Source organism: Ixodes scapularis, unplaced genomic scaffold, assembly GCF_016920785.2.
Source record: "Ixodes scapularis isolate PalLabHiFi unplaced genomic scaffold, ASM1692078v2 PGA_scaffold9__187_contigs__length_104089568, whole genome shotgun sequence".
Taxonomy (NCBI): domain Eukaryota; kingdom Metazoa; phylum Arthropoda; class Arachnida; order Ixodida; family Ixodidae; genus Ixodes; species Ixodes scapularis.
In genome coordinates this window covers 10,900,264-10,917,512 of record NW_024609884.1, presented here as the reverse complement: position 1 = coordinate 10,917,512, position 17,249 = coordinate 10,900,264, and the positions used below count along the sequence as shown (strand labels likewise).

The 17,249-nt window shown below is 45.0% G+C and overlaps 1 protein-coding gene across 4 annotated transcripts in view; it reads right to left on the bottom strand.

The window, feature by feature from the left end:
• LOC115317958 (glutenin, high molecular weight subunit DX5) overlaps positions 1–17,002 on the bottom strand; it is a 53,391-nt gene extending 36,389 nt beyond the window's left edge. For 2 of the 4 annotated variants that reach the window (XM_040213817.3, XM_040213819.3), the window contains exons 1-5: positions 16,709–16,991; positions 16,202–16,278; positions 10,137–10,215; positions 9,866–9,925; positions 842–977 (exon numbers count right to left, since the gene is read on the bottom strand). In XM_040213817.3, the coding sequence (XP_040069751.1) occupies positions 842–977; positions 9,866–9,925; positions 10,137–10,215; positions 16,202–16,278; positions 16,709–16,774 (418 nt within the window). In that variant the 5' untranslated portion in view covers positions 16,775–16,991. Of the gene's footprint in view, positions 1–841; positions 978–9,865; positions 9,926–10,136; positions 10,216–16,201; positions 16,279–16,708 lie in introns of all 4 variants that reach the window. The other 2 variants (XM_040502193.2, XM_040213818.3) reach the window with 2 other exon arrangements.
• Positions 17,003–17,249: the final 247 nt, after the last annotated feature.

Genomic DNA, 17,249 nt, shown 5'->3' with positions numbered 1-17,249 from the left:
TCATAAAAACAATAATGGAGGAGTGTGTTTCCTTCAGTACTCAAGCTCACAATAAATTCATAGAGCTATGACCACATTCCAAATAGTCAGAACATGTTTATAAAACTAGTAATGTTATAAAAATATAAAACAACTAAAAACTTCATCGAACCTACCTTTCCTAAAACTACCTCCAAAATTAGTTGACTAATTTGACTAGAAATATGTAAATTATTTCTAGGATGCAGCATCCATTTATCTATATTAAAAAAAAAAAAAGCGGCACATTTTATGGTTGAGTTAGAAATGCACGGTTCACTACAGCATTATTTGATTGCTCGCCGATTCAATGATGTGCTAAACCGAGTGACTCTATAATAATAAGAACACCAATCTAATGGATAACAAACTATTTAGACGAAGAGACAAGTACAAGCTCTCAAGATAACTCTCGGCATGCAAAGCTGGTAGCCTCCATAGATTCTTAGAACGGCAAAAAAAAAAATTTAAACACTGATAGCACGTAGTCTCCCATCCCAGCCACGAAGCCAACGACAAATCTCCCGGCAGCTTGTCGGAAGGTAGGGTACAGCATTGAGTTCACGTTGCCGACCTCCAAAAGAGAAAACCTCCGAAAGTGGCCACGGCACGAATGCCGCCCAGGTACTCCAGTCCCAAACTACCCGACTGTCCGGCCGCTGTCCAGCCAAGGGGCGCATTGACTGCCCGGCACACTGCCAAGAGTGCGCGCGGATGGATGCTTGGGAGAGAGTCCATGGCAAAGCCCACCCGGCAGGCGCCTCCCCTCCCCCAAGGGCTCAGGGCACGAAGGCACTTGCAGGGGGGAACAGTCTTGGGTTACCTGCGGCCGACTGCTGACCCGGCTGGGGCATGCCTCCTCCATAGCCCTGCTGGCCGGGCATCATCCCAGAGGCAGGGTTCGGGCTCCCGTCCGACGGTGCTCCTCCAGACCCGGGACCACACGGTTGCGGAGGTGGCTGCCGAGACCAAGGTTCTGAGTCAACAGCCGTAGACGTGTCCGACAGAGCCCAGCATACGTCCGGTCGTACCAAGCCCCTTTGCACAACTATAACGACTTCTGTCCCTAACTGACAATTTCAAAGGCACTTTCATGTGGGGGAGCGATGCAGAGTGGCTGTAACAAGCCCCAGAAAACGTGGCCAGAGTTTAAAAAAAATTATTCGAACAGGCAGCTCTTCAGGTTTAAAAGGAGATAAGCAAATTGCTACGACTCACCAATAGCCAGGGTCACAATAATAGCCTGCATTGCTTCGTTGTAGCCCTAGCGAACTGAGATAGAGAGAAATTAAATTGACTCGACTTGGGCTAATCTAATTAACTTCGTTCTTGAGATGATGGGGTGGCCAAGAATCCCAGCAATGGCATCTGCGCTGCTCTAACTATGCATCGCACTACGGTCACTGACAAGGAAAGAATGGCAGGGCCTACCCAGGTGCACACACTAACGCTGCCTTTCAAGCTAGGTTGTTGCACTCCACAATCAATACAAGTACATAATCTCCTACAAAAAAAAAAAAAAAAAACGGCAGAAACATAACTGATGTTCCACTTGCTCCATTCAATGTGCCTGGCCACACCCCATTTCAATGACAGAAGCCTTCTACCAGTAGAGTTGGCCCCCATGTTACTTTCACTTGAAATGTTAAAAAGTGCAGGGCAGGCAATCAGACCACTAAATTAATGTATATATATTGTGGTTGCTTTTATAAGACACATACAACATAAAGGACAGGAACATGTTTCACCACTATTCATTGTTCACGTCGTTGCGATGAGCAAGCGGTAGTGGCGTGCTACAGCGATCGCATTCGAAAACTACATGAAAGCAGTGTACCGAAATTCTTAATTAATTTGGTTTTACAATGTTCGTAAGTTTAATGTTGTAGTAGATTTAACAGGACCTATTTACAGAACAAGTGGTGCCACATGCGGAATGTGAAAAGGCAGAAAGCTAATCATCAAGCGAACGGCAGGGCCTATACACGAACTCAACTCTCCTATGTCACGCCGCGGTGGTGGCACGTCGGGCGCACTTCCAGTCTGGGGTGGTGGGCAGAAGACGCGGTGCGAGACATGCATTCCTGCATTCTTTTGGAAGAAACCAGACAAAAAACCTGCCTTCTCGTCAAAATGCTGCGACGGGGCTGTACCAAGAAAGTCTGGAAAGGTTTGAAGATCAGTTTTCATGTGTTTCTGCACCCTCCGTTCGTCCGAGAAAGTGGATAGTAGCCGTGAAAAAAGGGGCAAACCAAACGCTGTCGAACTACGATTGCTTCTGCGGGCAACACTTTGTGCTCGCCAGAGGTATAGTTGTTGTGTTCCAACATGAACGAGAGAAAACCGCCAATTTGTCTGGACCACCCGCGGGTTCAGAGTGTTCAAATTCACACGGCCGCCTGATCATTCGAACTTTCATCTGCTCTTTCGAATTTGTCTGCTTTTTGTCGTCTGTTCATTCAAACAAAAGCGGCCCGTAGACCAAACTTTGACCCGGTGATTGCAATAAGAAATAATTGCAGGCCTAAAAAGACTTAAGTTGGCTCGGTGTAAACAGTAGATACAAGATGTTGATCATTGGTACCAGTGGCCTTCCCCGACTTGTTACGCTTGGTCTGTTCCCGCTTCCGATTTTCAGTATCGACATCGATCGTCGCCGCTACCTTCTACACTTTTGCAGCACGAGCAACGTTGCGACCGAAAATAGCTAGAAGAATCTCATTATGGTTTTGGAGTCCATTCTGCAGCGTTCATGGGAACGAATCGCCGCACGTCAAATTATTTGCGCGAAGTTTAGCAGTGTAACGAACCTTGATAATTTTGCTCAGGCGATTAAAGTGGTAAGACATTGCTATGAGGACGTAGAATCGACAATTAGGTACAACGCAAAAAATAGTATGCACCTTACACAGATGCCGACAATGTGACATTCCAATGGTTTGTTGACGCGGGACACGGTGCTTCTTGCCCGCACTCCATTGCGCATCTGTTCGAACTGTCGTCTGCTCTTTCAAACTTGTCTGCTTTTTGTCGTCAGCTCGTTCAAACGACAGCAGCCCATAAACCAAACGTTGACCTGGTAATTGCGATAAGAAGTAAGTGCAGGCCTCAAAACACTTTTGAAGGTTGGTTGGGGTAAGTAGGCTAAGTGTAAACAGTAGATACAATAAGATGTTGATCTTTGTTACCAGTGAACGTCACCGACTTTTAATGCCCGATTCTACTTGTGGTTTTCAGTATCGACGTCCACCATCTCAGCTACGGTCCACGCTTTTGCAGCCCGAGCGACGTCGCGACTGAAAATAGCGAGATGAATCTCATCGTGGGAGTCAGGTTTTGGCGCCCATTCTGCGGCGTCCACATGAAATGAATCGCCACACGTCACATTATTCACGCAAAGTTTTGCGGTGTAACGAGCCTCGTTAATTTTGCTGAAGCCGCTCAAGTAGTCAGACATTGTTAGGAGGACGTAGAATCAACAATTCCAATGCGAAAAAGAGCACGGGGACTCACACCGACGCCGACAACAACGCAATTCAATGGTTTGTTTATAGGCGACGGCTTCTTGCCCACCGTCCACCGCGCATGCGCGGCGCCAATGGCGTCCGCTAGGGGTGCTCCGGTTTGTTTGTAAACACGAGTTGGTATACACCTTTCCAAAAAACGCTCCTAGACAGCCGCCATGTTGCTGATGCGGCTGGTGCGACTCTAGCGCCCTCTATCAGCTAGAAATTTTCTGCCACTTTCTTGGACTGTGAAGACCCGCTCAGCACGGTTCTCTACCTACTTTTTCGCGGTTTTGCATTAGACGTTTTCTTGCCCCTCTTGGAAGTTTCCACTTAATTTTTTGTATGCGTGCTGCCTACCCTTTCTGTGTTACCTTCCATTATGGGAAATAAGGCTCGTAAGTGCCTGCCATTCAAGCTTTTCTGCTGGACATTCATGGGAAACGAAAAAGGTGAAGGACGTCGAACGACCCTCGACGCGATTTTCCGAACATTATTCTCCCCCCTCCCAGAGATAATCCGCGTCGAAACCTCAGGCATCTCCGAAAATACTTGTCCGGGTTGGGGTGGGAAATGGGTCAGTCACGTTCATTCTTTTGCCTTGGTGCTGTTGTGAAAAAAGGAAGCTCTCCCCAAAACGTGCCCCAAAACGAAGTCATCTTGGATTCCGTCCGATCGTCAAGATGTGACTGTCGTCGACTGTGACTGTGTTATTTGAGATCTTACTCAAATAAATTCTTTTCAGATAACGCTGCATTGTGTGGTACGTACAATATATTGTTCGAATGTTAACACTTTCCAAATTGTATATCCGTGTCCTGTCCATCGGTAAACACGTTATTTGTGAGCGCGAAAAATGCATGCCTTTCGGCTCTCTTCTGTTGCAATTTATTTTTGATAGCTAAGTGCTTCGTCATTTGACATGCGGCGAATCGTGTGGTGCCGTCAAAACTTATCGTGAAAGAAAACACAAAAAAAACTAGAACTACACAACCCAGTCGCATTTGTTCTGTCGCGCGCGCGCACCCAACAAAAATAGATTATAGGTTTTTTACAGCTTTTCTTTTTTTTTTTTTTTTTAAATGTGGTACAATGTTTTCTCAGCGACCTCGGGAAAATACATGCACCATGAAATACAAAATACAGCGGGAAAAGACGAGAATTTAGCCGTAAGCACTGTTTGAAACTGCGCCTACGCAGGCCGCGCCGATCGAAATCACAGTCCACTCGATTAGGGTTAGCAGGGACGCCGGTGAGAGTCTAGCCTCAAACCCAGTGACTGGGCTCTAAAACGGTTAGCTGCCCCTGGGGTCGAGCGTTTCTTGAAAAGGTGTATAAAAGCTCCTCCCTTCTGTTCTCATCCTGTCAGTGATTATAGCTTTATTATGGGGTGGTTTCATTATAAATTGACCACACATGTCAGATTTGCCTAAAAACAATTATATACTATAGCACCATTTCCACAACGAAAACCACACTTTTTATATTTTTTTAGAAAAATTATTCCTCTCCACAAACATTCCGAAGTGGAGCAAGTTGAAATGCTATGTTTAGGCTGCTTGATTTTTGTACCCGGTTCTGTCAGTTGTTAAAGATAGGTAAGATGAACTCAGTAATTTTTCTTGTAAATGTATGACGCATGGCCTATTTTTTTTTCCTTTAAACTAAACTGCTTTGGCAAATTTCATGCCACGAATAAAAATGCCAAAGATTGCGTGACATATTTGGAGCCTTGCATGTTAGGATTCATAATACATTTTTCTTATTAAATACTATATTAAAAAGGGGTATTTTTTATTTCTTCCTTATTTTTTTTCTATTGTTCCCAATAATGTTAATTTTTCGTGGGCATAATCATAGTTCTCCCTTTTTTGGTTGCATTTCCTGTAGAACTGCTTAAGCATAGATACATGCACCTCTGCAAAAGGGTAGTTTCAAAAGTTGGCTTTGCTGCAAGGTTTTTAGCGTTTAAATAAATGTTAAGGGACATGAGGGTCGGAAGTGTTTGGCAGGTGAAGGGGCGACGGAAAGCAGCGGTGGAGAGGGGGGAGGGAAGAGTCGTGTGGACGTGCCCCCATTAGGAAAAAAATGTCTGCCCCTACCTCTCCGCTGTTCCAACGCCACTAACTAAACATGTTTTCTTACACTTTTTTTTTTTTTTTGGGGGGGGGGGGGGGAAATTTTAATTAGGACATTTAGTCAAGGAGCTTATGTTTTTTTTTAAATCTTATTTAGTATATACGTACCATAAAAATCCATAGGAAAATCCCCTAAAACGATGAGATAAATTGTGAAAACATGAGGTGGGCTATCTTTGGGGATGAGAGAGCAGAACTGTATAAAAAATTAATTATAAAATCACGGGCATTCGCTACGAATGCGACATGGGAACTGATACCGCAAATCGCGGACACAGCAGATTCGCGTTTAACAAAGCGGTAAACATACGGGAATTCCCTACAAACCCCTGGTGCCACTACAAAGCTGCCGGCTGCCTATATAATCGGAGCAACAACTTCAGTTCGAAAGCTGCAACTACAACACTCGCGCCCAGCTCCGCAACACATTACAAGTGGCGTGGCGTTCACGGTTGAGCAAGATGTAGCCAATGAAAGAGCGTAGGAAACATGACTATGTACAACTTCATCACGACAACAAAAGATGCGCTTCCAGTAGTATATTTCTAATTGAATTAGCAAAATTATGTTCTGCTCATTTGGTATATGCTGCCTGGCATATACAGGGCTAAGCATTTTAGGTCAAACACGGTTTTGCCCAGCCAGTAGGCAACTCAACTCTATTCAAGCTCAAAAGGCCAGGTAGCTTACTGTGTTACAGTCTAAGCTCATTATAACAGACCTGGTTACAACAGACATTTAGATATAACATACCGATTTGTGAAGTTTGGTTGGTTTCCCTCTATGCACCATTAACTCAACTTCATATCTGCATACAACATGCTCCTTTTACAACAGACCAAAATCTTGGTCAAAATCAAGGTCTGTTAGAACGGGCTTAGATTGTATACAGATGCAGAAGGTGAAGCTGTGTCTACTATTTATTTCAGGCATGTAGCAGCAGAAACAAACCAAGGTACAAGTAGTTTAAGCCACTTCAGATACACAAATGCTTGGACAGAATCAAGTCCGTCTCAAGGCTGATTGTGGGGTTGGTGCCATGCAATGTATGCAGAAAAGCCAATATTCCAGTTCGTGTACTGCCCTGAAAGATTAGAAGTGGACAAGAGGCCCCTTCAGAAAACGGACAACTTAAAAACCACTAAAGTGATCTTTCAGGACCTGGTTTTATTGTCATAACTCAATCTAAGACCTCTAAGCATCCTAAAAAACCTGAAAATACATTCATGCGCGGCCGATTTACGTATCAAAAAGTGATCAAAGTTTCCGACACTTACCATTGAAGCAGAACGACAGATGGCACTACCGAACCTTGCTGAATCTGGTCGAACGACGGTCGTCCCCGCGAGAACCTAATGCTCGCGAATGGCTGAGAAGCGCTGTCCGTCCGACCATATTCAGCAAGGTTCGGTAGTGCCATCTGTCGTTCTACGTCAATGGTAAGTGTCAGGAACTTTGATCACTTAATATGTAAATTGGCACCGCATGAATATAATTTCGGGCATTTAGGATGCTTAGAGCTCATAGATGGAGATATGACCATAAAATGAGGATTTCAAAAAGCACTTTAGTGCCCCCTTAATGCAGCGAAACCCGTTTAGAACGAACCCACGTACAGCAAATTATTGTCGATATCGAACTCACGGAAAATTTAATTAAAAATGAATGTAAAAAGTACTTTTTATAAAGAACAACGTATTGGCTATATCAAACTTTTCCCCCCCGGGGAGGATTCCGAAAACGCGCAAACAATCCTTTTCTAGCTTGTCCCTCCCCCTCCCCCTCCCCCTCCCCCTCCCCCCCCAAAAAAAAGTAGGAAAGAAAGAAAATTTCAAAAGCTCAAGTTTCAAACAAAATTGAACGAAGCGAAGCGATTCAGAAGAGGAGAAAGCTAAAAAATACACTCTGCACACACGCACAAAAAAAAAAAAGCTTTTCATCCCGAAGCGTTTGCTCACGGAGAGAGGCGATTCAGGAGGGGAGATAAGCTAAAAAAACAAATTCTGCAGACATGCAAAAAAAAAGAGAATCTTTACAGCGCATTGTTACAAGGCGGAGGTGAAGAGATGAGAAAGAAAGAGAAGCTCTCGCCTTACAACGAACGCATCGTGGAAGTTCGTTGTACATGGCTTTTGCTATATCGAACTACTTGCTATATTGAACTGATCGTAGCATTTCCTGCTGTTCGTTATAAACGGGTTTGACTGTAGTGATAATACTGATTATGATTATCATTATTATTCTGCAAAAGCAATATGTGTCCTTTAGTGTTTACTTGAAATGAAAACAAAGTTTAGTCTAGAAAAGCTTTTAGTCCTGTCAGTTTACAATAAGAGATTCAATAGACCCTTTACGGAATTCAGTCTGGCCCCTTTGATCACCATCATCATCTGAAAAATGGCACATGTGCTATACTAATGGAGGCCTTCTGTTTACTCGTGAAGAAAGAAGTTGAAGATGCTCCTAACCAGATGATTCGAGGCCTATACATTCTACACGTTAGCGCGTCGTGAAGCAGGAATTGGATGCAAGAGCTGCGTAAGCGTTCATTTCTAACTCGAGCCCAGTCAAAATGTTAATAGCACAAACTCGCCTTCAAAGCCCCTTGATATATCTTTTCAAGGCGTCTATGTGGGTTGGCGCTTCGTTCTGACTCGTTGCATATTTTCGCCATCGACACTGATAGAGATGGAAAAAGAACTGCACAGTGAAGCACCTATTCTCATTTACCGTTGACTAGTGAAAGTGACTGTGCCCCATAAAACACTGCAGATCACAGATTCATTGCCGCCATTAGTATGGTCAAACTTAAACTGCCATTTGAGTAACCAGATGGCACTGAATTCCAGAAAGGGTCTATTAGTTTGAAATAAAACCCAGTTTCTCTTATTAAAACAAAGAATCCTACCGTAAAGTTCTGAGAGAACAACCGCCCCCGAGAGATTGCCCATCCCGTTTTTCTGGCCGAATATCTGCAACATAAAAATTCCGAAACATCGCCCCCCCCCCCCCCCCCCCCCCCGATTCCCCTCGGACATCACGCAACGTCCGACAAGAATCGCATCAACCGCGCAATTTGCTGTACCGGCACGTCTGACAAGCGAGTTTATTGCGGGTTCTTGCAATTTTGTGCGCGATCTACGCACGCGATATTGGTTCCTGTAACATCCGAGTTGTTCCGACGTGTATGTTGCACTGTGAAATGCGAATCTGCCGCGTCCGCAGTCTGTGGTATCCGTTCCCGTGACATAGTTTTTAGCGGATTCCCGCGTTTTTGTCCGCGATCTGCATGAGCAACCTCGATTCCACGCAAGTTGGTCCCGCGTGTATATCGCATCGTAACATATGATTCTGCTGCATTCGCAATCTGCAGTATTTAAGAGTTTGTAGTCGATTCCTGCCTTTTTGTCCACGATCTGCGCGCGCGATATTGGTACCTGTGACAGCCAAGTTCGTAGCAGGTTCTCGCGTGTTTATTGCACCATGAAACTTGCATCTGCTGCATCCGCAATTTGCAGTATTCGTTGCCGTGAAATGCAAGTTCTCGGCGGATTTCCGCAGGTCCTTAGCACCGTAAAACGCAAATCTGCTGCGTCCGCAACCTGCGGTATCCTTTCCCGCATCATGTGGTTTGTAGCCGGTTTTTGATAAAGTTTTGCTGTGGCGTCCCCAAAGATAGCCCACCCCCTTTTTTGCACCATTTATCTCTTCATTTTGGGTAGACATTCTTTCAGAACTTGACAGTAGCTTTTTCATTGCTATAAAAATAAAAAAACATTCAACCCCGTTTATGAACTAGGCATAAAAGTCATTTGTTCATATCTTTGGCCAGTTTGGCTATTGCATATTTAAGAAAATGGGCCCTGCAACAAAACGATTTTCCCCAGTGTGAAACCCTTCAAACCCTTACAAAATGCGTACCTTCTTGGTCAAAAGAAGACCAGAGTTTAGGTTTGAAATCATGTATTTACTAATAGGCAATGCATCGGCACCAACCCCATCAAGCTACGAAGACAGCAACAGCACTTAACAAGCAGCCTCACCATTGATTGTTTAAAACAGCACATTGTGCAGCCAACTGTCAACCTAGCAAATGCAGCCACAACCCACCACCAGCTTTAAGCAGGACACAAGACTGACAGCGACCCAAGAGTTTAAATGCCTCCTTGCTTTCTGTAATCCATATCAGCAAGGGATGCTTACTACTGGATGTTTTGTGTCAGATTTTTTGTATCCGGGTGGCCATCTTTCCTCCTGGGAACTCTGTAGACAAAGAAAGCTCTGTAGGGCATCTGCCTGTCCGAGATAAGCCGAGGGTCTGTTACACGGCTAGTGAAAACTTGTCACTCGCGACAGCCGCTGCCTTTAAGGTCAATCTGCCCTCACAAGCGCCAAGCTCTCGCAGGCCACGTGACAGACCCTCAAGGATGGGAAGTGTTGTTTGTGAAGCGTCATCACTAGCGAAGCTACTTACAAGGGACGCTTGAACCACAGGACCTGCATCTGCCACAGACGCCAAGTAGACTAGATTCCTGTGCAGGATTTGTTGGTACCTGAAATGGGGCATATGCAAAGCATCGACACTGTCATAGCAGTGCTACTGCAGAATAACACAAAAAAAAAAATCCACTGCAAACCCAACCAGCCATTTATAATGAATGAAGTGGTTATGCTTATGCCTGACCGGAGAAACAGGTGAATATTTTTCCTCCAAACGAAAAAAACTTTATTTTTTATAAAAAGAGCTGAAGGATCAGTCCAGCCTGCTCAAAAGACAGCATAAATCTGTTTTTTTTTTGTCTTTACAAGCTGCAATTTTTCGCAAAGACACAAAGAGCTTCTTAACGCCAAATGCTGCATTAAGCTCCTTTATCTTTTTTGCAAAAGAAAAAACATTGTTTTAGGCTACTGATGGATTTTCCTTGATGAAATCACCACACTGTGTGTACGCCAGTCACCCTGGCTTTCCTCAACCACACCTGATTCGTCCAAACTAACACGTTGCCAGTCCTCGAAACCATTGTTCGATTCTGACAAAGATGGCCCACATCCACAGAAGAGTATGAATCTTTATTTTGATGTTCTAACTCAAATCATCTTCCATGCTTAAAATTTAAAAAAGAAAAAAAAAGGTTCTACAGGGCACAGCAAGAATCCCAGAGCAGTAAGAATCCCAGATGGGGTACTCCTGGCATGACAAGTGCTTGGGAGCGAGGTTGAAACGAACCCGCGGCAATTTCGTGCAGAGGTTGGTTAATGGTACTGATGAGTCGCCCATCCACAGTTTACTTCACACATCAGACTGAGTGCCAGGCTCAGGGCCATAGGGTCAGTGCAAGACGACTCATAGTTTTGGGCTTCGTTCATAGAAAAAGGAATCGAAATAAAAAGGAAGCAATTCAAACAGAAAGTCAACAGACCTTACTGGAAACTCCCACAAGGCCTCTCATCAACCCCACATTGCACCGTGCAGCATGGGGAATTGAGAGGCCGTTTCGATGTTTGCTCGGGCTGACTCTTACGCTCCTTACACCCTGGAAGTAGCTCAATTCCTTCTCTTACCACCGCAAGTTCAGAGAGAGCGAACAATTACAAAGCCAATGCATACTCTGTTTTCTTATCACTTGGCTTTCCCTGCTTCTTTTACGACCGCAAGTTCAGAACACACAAAGAAAACAGAGCGAACACATCACAAAGCCAATGCGTACCTTGTTCTCTCATCGTTCGACTTTCTATGCATTCTGAAATCGCAAAGTGCTGAACGAACATGAACCCCTCCTATCTATGGCTACTCCTTAACATGCCGTACATTGGATTGCAGTAGTGCGTTAAAAAGATGATGGGAGGTGCCACATATTTGCGGAATGGTCTACTGGCAGAAAAATAAAAAACATTTTCCTTGTGGTCTCAAACAAAATAAAAATAGATCCAGAAGTGGCGTACGGATAGCCAAGACGATGCATCAGCAAAAACCACCAGCCCGACACACAGTGATGTGCGACATTCACTGCAGATTGGCAGCTTATCAACATTACTGAACCCCCCCCCCCCCCTTCTCTTCAAAGGCTTATCGCACCCCACGTGGGATTTTTACCGCTCCAGTCAGCGTTCCACTGTGCTAGTTCCTGTCGCCGTCCACTATTGTTCCAATATGTAATGAAATATTAGCGATCTTTTGAGCCTACTAAATAGTGCAACACGACGACAAGAGTGTGCTTGCTCTTGTTCTATTGAAAGATGCCAGCACATTGGCGTTTCAAATCATGTCATCACATCAGGTGTGGGCCCAAAGTAGTCGAATAACCAAATCAAAGGTCACTGGCAAGACGGCGAGTTTACAAAAAACAGAGAGCACGAGGTTCCTCCTCTAGAAAACCTTTGATGTGTCGCTGGGAGAGTCGGCTGCTTTGCTATATGAAACACCACTGCTGTGTTTTTTTCCCAAAACATTTTAAAATATAGTCCCCAGATAGGCCCCCCCCCCCCCTCAAAGGTTGAGGGCCAACAGGGGAGGGTGGGGGGTGGGGGGGGGGGTAGTATAGGAAATTTTTTAACACGCACACAACGACCTGAGGCTCTGTTGACACATTTATTATCCTGTGCTGTTTTTACACCTGCTAATTGTACTGCAGCAATTAAGCTCAAACAATTTTTACTCCCAGTAATATATTTGTTTTATGCCAAATCAGTCATTAAATGTGTTGAAGTTGGGATCCCTCATTGCAGCACATCTACCTTTAATGCCTCTTTTTTGCCTCAAACCTCGATTGACTGGAACCGCCTTCCTGCAGTCATTGTCACAATTACTGCCTCAGATAAATTTAAGATTGCCATTACTAACCTGTTACATGATGTTTAGTATTAAGTTTGTGTATTCCATGTACATTGCCATCACAAACCTGTTAAACGATGTTTAGTAGTTATTTTGTGTAGTTTTTGCCTTTTCATTGTTATTTGCTTTGTTCTACTTACTGTGCCCCACTCCTCTCTGTAATGCCTTCAGGCCCTGAGAGACATAATAAATGAAATGAAATAAATGAAATGAAAATGAATGAAGTAGAAAACATAAAAATTGACTAATCAGAACTCAATGCATCAAATGAAAATATGAAACAGTAAATCTTTTTTGGGTGATTGTTTCATGTAATGCTTACTTTTATCAACATGGTCCTACACAAATTCTTAACATTTCCCTATGTTCTTTTTCGACCTTTGTGACTGACTTCCTCTTAACCCTTTCATATTGACACAGCGATTTGAAAATAATTACGATATTTTATATTTAAACTTTTGGTGAGCAAGTTTTCTCACAATACAGTATTTTGCCACCAAGGGGAGAGGCACAATGGTGCCTGCATGTCGGATCTCCTGCAAGAGCGACGGTCGCTTCCCGCAATGCTTGGGTAGGAAATGGCATACCATTTCGATTCACAAGATTACCTGCGACCTCCGCGCTTCCCCGTGTCCCGTTGTTCGGCAGCACCATGAGTTGCAAAGTGAATTTTACGACAGTGCAAGATGCGGGACATTTTGAAGATGTGGAAATTTCTCGCGGGACGCGGGACACGAGCCCTCAATGTGGGACAGTCCCGCGAGTCGCGGGACGGGTGGTCACCCTATATGGCCCCCATAATCAAACGAGTTTGAGACCCCTGCTCGATATGGTTCAGGCCAGAAAGAAGGAAACTCTCCCTCAATTCTTCCTTTCCATCAGTGAGGGAGACACTCCTCTTTTCTGCAGGGAGTAGCTCAAAGAGCCCCTCCTGTGGGGTGAGTAGATTGCGAGAGGGAATGAAAAGAAGGAAACTGGAAACCAGTTTGCTTCACGGCAAGACTGTTCTGTAGCTTGGCCTTTAGGCGAGTCGAGCACAATGGCACTGTCAGTTCCGGAAGTTATGCATGCCCTTCCTTACCACAACTGCTCCACGCAGGAACTTGAACCCTAGTTTCCTGAATCTACCTGCACCAGTTCATTCTTTACCATGAACTGCAATTGTAAATCAAACAGTGCAGAGTACACTGAGCAGAAAACTGAAAGTAGATAAGTGCAGGAGCGACTGAGACATCCGGTGACCAATTTGCATGAATACTGGTTTGAGATTTGCATAACATCAGGTTACAATTTTTTCTTTTAAAATTTCTAGTGAGGTTATAAAATCCATTATGGCTGTAAAAGCAAATGTCTAAAAACCAGCACCTGAAGGTGATACCACACTTTACAACAGCCACTCATTCTTTTTTTTTTTTTTTTTATCTGTACATTAGCAGGGCAGAACTCAGCACCTCAACCACTTTTTGTTTGGAGCGATCTCTCGTGACGAATATCATTCCCTTTGGATGGAACCTTAGGCCTGCTTCGAACAGGGCACCTTTCTCAACAATTTTGGTGTTGCTGGCGGGTTCTTCCCTAGCTTTCCCTAGATCAACACTAAATGCTGAGATTGGGTCCGGCTCAATACAAGCGAGCAACTAGGAGCAACTCAAAGACGTTTGAAGCGGCAGCAACCAATCAGGGATGCAATATTTTCATGTGATGCCCCAGTGCCGGTGATGATGACAACTAAAGACTTGGTTCTGGTCTGAAATTTATTGTTTTCGGAAATAAACCGTTTTAGAAAGATGCACTAGTATTCTCAACATTTAAATGAATAAAAACATATTTATAGTGTGTAACTATGTGTCTAAATAGTTCAAGAAAAATAAAATTTTATGATGATGGCAAATTGCAGCAATTGGTTGCTGCAAGTGAACGCGGGCAGCCCGTGTTGCTGGTGTTGAGACGTCAAGTTGCTTGGCGAAATTGCCCCGTCTGAAGGTGGCCTTAGGCCCGCTTCAGACGGAGCAATTTCACCCAGCAACTTGACGTCGCAACACCAGCAACACCGATCGCCCGCGTTCACACGCAGCAACCAAATTGCTCCGACTTGCCATCATCATCATTAAATTTGATTCTTCTTTCACTATTTAGACGCCCAGCTACACGCTAAAAACGCGTTCTTATATCTTTGAACGGCGTTGAGAATACTAACTCATTTTTCTGAAACTGTTTATTTCGAAACCGATCCATTCCAAACCAGAACTAAGTCTTTAGCTGTCATCATCACCACCACAGGGGTGTCACGTGAAAATATCACGTCTCTGATTAGCTGCAGCCGCTTCAACCGTCTTCGAATTGCTCCGAGTTGCTCGCTTGTTCGAGCCAGACCCGATCTCAGCAATTTGCGTCGATCTAGGGAAAGCTAGGGAACAACCCGCCAGCAACCTCAAAATTGCTGCAAAAGTTGCCCCGTCTGAAGCGGGCCTTAAGGTCTCTTCACACGATGCATCTTGTTGGCAAATCTTGTGTCGCCAAACTAGGTTTCAGGAAACAGATTCCCCGTCTGAACGCGACCGAAAAAGTGGCGAGCCTCCAAAAAATGTGGCGCGACTTCATCGCTCGTGGAGCAATTTTTCGCTGAAACCTAACCGAGGCCTGTCAATCGCCCGAAAGAGAAACGCGGGCGCTGCCAATGGCCGCTCGACTTGGCTATGACGTCTCTGGCCTTCGAGGAGGAGCGAGCTTTTGGAGTCCGATTTTCAGCCGATTCCGTATCTGAGCCAAAGCCGAAAGAAAATAAACAAACATGGCAAGCGACAAGCGGAGAAGCAGTGCCTACGGGCGACGAGTCTTGGTCCTACTCGGTTGCAGGTGTGTGAACAGCACTTACAGTACGGGTTGGTGGCACGGTACAGATTCATCAATAGTCGCGACAAGTGCAAGCACCGGATATAAACCTGGTGACTGGGAATAACTTTCTTTATTAGCAATGCAAAAATGTCCGAAATGCTTCGAGATCATCTGCCTGTTCTTTGACGTTCGCGGTCTTTCCCGGGTTTGGCAGGACTAGTAAACCCAGTGAGCCGAATCTGACGAAGTTCATTGAGTGGTATTAATAAAACTGACTGTCTCTTCACACTGTGCATACTTCATATCATTTTGATGAGAAACGCTCGGTATTCTTGGTGCAGATGACAAGGTTTGGCGAAATTCTCGTGAGTCAATACGTCACAGGTTTCGCGCGTCAAACTCCACGTGTGAAGAGGCCAATTTCGCAAAATCTTGGTTTCGCTAAACTGTGGCACGTTGAAAAGATGCATCGTGTGAACAAGCCATTAGTGGTGGTTGTACTTCGGCCTGGGCGGAACTATAACAAGTCTGCTAGAATTCCGTCCAGACAGAACACTAGCGGCGACTATCTTTCACTTTGGATGGAACGCTAGCCGCAGCCTATACGAAAATAAATAAAAACCCGGTCATTGCACAGACAGTTCCATGTCATTGAAGTGCCCAAAAGGATTTCTATGCCACAGAGCATGTGCCCCCCAGAATGTGAGCACATGCAAACTAAAAATAAACGGAGGAATAGCAGATGTGATGTTCACCATAAACTGGGCTGCCGAGTGTTCTGTGGAGCGACTGGAAATTCCAAGTGACCTGCGCCACCGTCATCCCGAAGTTCACCAAAATCTTCTAAAGGAGCGAACCGTACTAATACTCACTGGAGACATTCGGAGGCCTTGCCCTTATTTTGGTAGTCAACTATGGCTTGAATCAACTGGCTGTTTTCGTCCAGCATCTGTATCAAGGAGGGAAAAAGATATGTAACAGCCGCACCGTTGCCGACGGTCATCGCCAATCGACGGTCATCGGCACGTCGCTTCCGCCAGCTACTTCGGCTTGGCGGGTGACACCGATCACATCTAGTGCTAGGAGGCGCTTTTTGGGAAGTTTTTTTCGGTGTCATTTTAGTTGTTACGCAGCACGAACAGTGTAACGAAGGAATAGCTTGCAATAAATTTGAGACAACCACCACGACCAAAGTGCATGCGTTGCCTAAATGCGTCCGCTTCAGACAAAGCGGTCTGTCCGCGTACCGGCGCACGGTCCCACTCGGCACTTATGCAACCTATCCTACATCGTGTGCCAGTAGACACAACTCGCTCATTCGACAAAAGAGCATTTTGCAGAAAACAAGACCGGACTGCGTAGGTTCATCGTGTACGCACCTTTTGTATCTGAGCCGGGCTGGGATTATGTCGACCTTTCTGTTGCTGCGCGAACGCGACCGACATGTTGTCGTCACTTGGAACGACGTGCTACTTCAGGCGACAAAGTTCGGACTCTCTGCTCAATGCTTCAAAATAGGTTGACTAACGTCAGAGTCAAGTACGCTTCTATATTCCTACATTGACGGCACAGCAAAGCCAAACAATGGTTAGGCGGAAATGAAGCGCGGGAGAGACACTTTTTTCACAAAGCTAGTGGATGGGCGGTGCTAAAGAATATGTTAAGTATATGTCACGTGGTACGTTACGTAGCTCATAGAGGCTGTGTTCCAAATCTTACCCAAATGAATCCGAGTCACTCCGGCGGGTCGTGTCACGTGACATCACAGATGGAAAAGCGCTGGATGCGGGTAGGTTTTGAAACGCCAAGGTACAGTAGCCAAGGTACACAAAACCCTTACCCTGGAGTAAGATCGAGTAAATTTTGGAACTCGGCCAGAGTTACTGAAGTACACGACCTACTGTAGTCCCGCCCTGCCCA